We start from the raw sequence: 3,136 nt of genomic DNA, 5'->3' as shown, positions 1-3,136 counted from the left end.
TGGCTGGCATGTGGTGCTGGGGGATTGAACCGCGGTCCCTGTGCTTTGCTAAGCTTGTTCTAAGTAGGTGCTTTAGACCACTGAGCCATCTCGCCAGCCCTCATTATTCTTCTGAACAGTTAAAGTATTTACTTTTCTTCATTTTTATGTTTCTAGTTTGATGGAAAAACAACAGCTTATTGACTGTTAATGAATATTCATTATAGGCAGAAGCCACTAAGCAGAATGATTAAAATCCTTTTCTCTATTGGCTCAGAGTCTTTGTTTAAAACAACTGGTTTTCTTCCTGAAAGCACATCCATTTTGCAGAAGTCCAGACTTTAAACTCTGAACTCACTCTTTCCCTAGACACCCGTTTCCCCTCCGTGGGTCGCCCTGGCTCCCTTCCTCCCCCTCCCGTGGGATCTGGCTCCCAGTCTGTGGGCTGCTCGCCACTCTCCGCCTCCACTGCCAGCTGCACTCTCCTGCCCAGAGATGCCCTCAACACTGTGGTGCTTTCGCATCTCAGCATGTGGTTGTGGGTTGCCTGGCCTCAGGGAGTCTCTGAATATTCACTGCTGGCCTCTCTTTCTTCACCTATGGTTTTTGGTAAAGGCTTCAAACTCTTAAGGAAATGAAAGAACGTTTTTTGCTAGCGTGGTCTGTGGGCAATTCAGCTGGTGGTAGATGGAAAAACCTCTCAAAAGTCCCTGGAAATCAGCTGGGTGTGGGGGGACACACCAGTAGTCCCAGCACTCTGGGAGGCTGAGGTGGGAAAATTGCAAGTTTGAATTCAATTTGGGACACTTAGTGAGACTTTGTCATTAAAAAAAAAAAAAAAAATCTTGGAAATTGAAGGACTGATTCTGTAAAAAGCAAAGAAAATTAAAGACTTAAGAGATAAAGAAAACTCTACAGGAAAAAATATCATCACCAATATATACTATCAAATCAAATTTTTCTTGGTTTAACTGAACTCTTGGCTATGTGATACTTCTGACTGGTTTAAAGTTCTTGATGCGCTTGGCCCTGTGCTAATCAATCACAGAGTGTGTCTGCCACAGGCAGCTTTCAGAGACAGTTGGCAGGTTTCATGGCGTATTCCGTTTCCAGACTGTAAGTATTTACTGGGCCACATGCAAGGATTTACATCACAGCTCTGAGCTGGAGCAGCCACTGATCCCAGACACAGAGACAGACAGGTCAACCAGAAATCATGCTCAAATTAACCTCTAGGAGCTATAGCCATGGTGTAACTCGTTGGGGCATAATGAGGCACAGATAACTTGGAAGACTTTTTTCAACTATTTATTATCAAAATGCAATTGATGCCTGATTTCTGTACCACAGAAGCAGAGCATATATCCTCAGATCACAACTACTTGGCATGTAATCTATTTTTTAAAACATACTTACCTTCTAAATAATACATTAAATATATGACTTAAGCTAACATGGAAGTAAATTTGGCATAGATCAGCTATCCTAAAAAATGGACTGGAGAGGGAAACCAGCCTGGATTTAAAAAGTTCTCATTGAGCTAAGCGTGGTGGTACACACCTCTGATACTACAGCTCTGGGAGGCTGACGCAGGACTGCAAGTTCAAGGCCAGTTTTGGCAACTTAGTGAGAGCCCATTTCAAAAATAAAAAATTTAAAAAAGGGCTGGAATGTAGCTTAGTGTTAAGATCTTGAGTTCAATCCTTAGTAAAAACAACAACAACAACACTTCCCATCAAAAATCTGTTTTTAGGGACCTATGATGTGACAGTTTAAGTGGCTGCTTAGGGTTCCATCATGCTAGAAGAGCTACCCAAAATGCAGGGGCTGCTATTTAAGGTGAAAGGGGACATGATTTGCTATAGCAGCATGGGAATCAATGTGAAACATGGAATGAGAAACAAAACAAAACAAAACCCAGAAGTCTTTGGCTTAGGCTGCTGAAAGTAGCCCACTGTCCCTTGCCTCCCATTCTGTCATCCTGGTTGGTTTCTGGCCAACAGCTCCTAAATGATGCCTTGAAAGTTCTGCAGAAAAAGGAAACAACCAAGGGATCACAACAGCAAACAGAAGCAGCTGGTGCATGGCATATGCAGAAGCATTTGTCATCCAATTAAGTACTGCTTTCTTGTCAATTAAATTCCAGCGTTTGGTCCAGAAAAAGACGTCCTATAGGCTAAACATGTTCAAATTGTAACATTGGGTGACAGTGCTCCGTCTTACCAGATTCCCTACAGCCAAGACGTGTTCAAACTGTGGCGTCATAGGATGGTGCTCCATGGCCATAAACAGTGTGTTCAGTACAATGCAGATGGTGATGGCCAAGTCCACAAAAGGGTCCATAACAATCAAGTTCACAATCTCTTTCAGTTTTATCCAATATGGGTGACATTCCCAGATGAGGAAAGTGTTGGCAAATTTATACCAGCATGGTGGGCACTTTCTCTGAGACTCTTCCAGTTCTGGAGTAAATAAAGAACAAAGATGGCTCCTGAATCACAGTGAGAAAGCAGAGGACACACTCCTGTCTTCTGGCCAGCTCATAATCACGGTTATCTCCAGGAGTACAGAGTGCTTAGATGCCTACACTCCTAAGAGCATCCCTTGTTCTTCTCATGGGAGGGAGGAAGCAGATCAGTGCTAGCTGCTTCCCTATCAATAGTGATCTACTTAGAAATGAAACCCAATTCACCTACTGTAGGATGGGACTGTGTAGTTAGGAGCTTGCCCTCTAGGTTTGACTTCCTGATTTAACGACTTCAAAACTCTTAAGTTGTATGGTCTCAGGCAAGGAAAATGCCTTCTCTGTGCTTAAGTTGCCTCAACTGTAAAGCAGAGCACTGGCTTTACAGGCTCTGGAACTCAATGACTCAAGTTTGCTCATTTCATGAAACTCTACGAATATGATTAAGGATTAGATCAGTGATGGTGAACCTGTTAGAGATGAATCCCCAAACTGTAACCCAAAGCCCATTTACTGATCACAAAGTGCCAACACAGCAACTAAACCTGAATACTGAGGTCTCTGCTTAGAAAAAGCAACTCACACATTAACATCTTTTCTCTTAAAAGAAAAACAAATGAGGTGTGCCGTAGGTTCACCACCACTGGATTAGATGAAGTGACTGGTGCATGTAAAACAATCAGCATACTGCCT

General features: G+C 42.8%; 1 protein-coding gene across 1 annotated transcript in view; it reads right to left on the bottom strand.

Moving 5' to 3' along the window:
• The window catches only part of Scn8a (sodium voltage-gated channel alpha subunit 8), a 138,710-nt gene that overhangs the window by 46,597 nt on the left and 88,977 nt on the right, over positions 1 to 3,136 (bottom strand). Inside the window, exon 14 of the mRNA XM_004637833.2 lies at positions 2,203 to 2,441. Coding sequence (XP_004637890.1) covers positions 2,203 to 2,441 — 239 coding nt within the window. The remainder of the gene's footprint in view (positions 1 to 2,202; positions 2,442 to 3,136) is intronic.

Source organism: Octodon degus, unplaced genomic scaffold (genome assembly GCF_000260255.1).
Source record: "Octodon degus isolate 3935 unplaced genomic scaffold, OctDeg1.0 scaffold00093, whole genome shotgun sequence".
Classification (NCBI taxonomy): domain Eukaryota; kingdom Metazoa; phylum Chordata; class Mammalia; order Rodentia; family Octodontidae; genus Octodon; species Octodon degus.
This window is presented reverse-complemented; position numbering and strand designations above follow the sequence as displayed.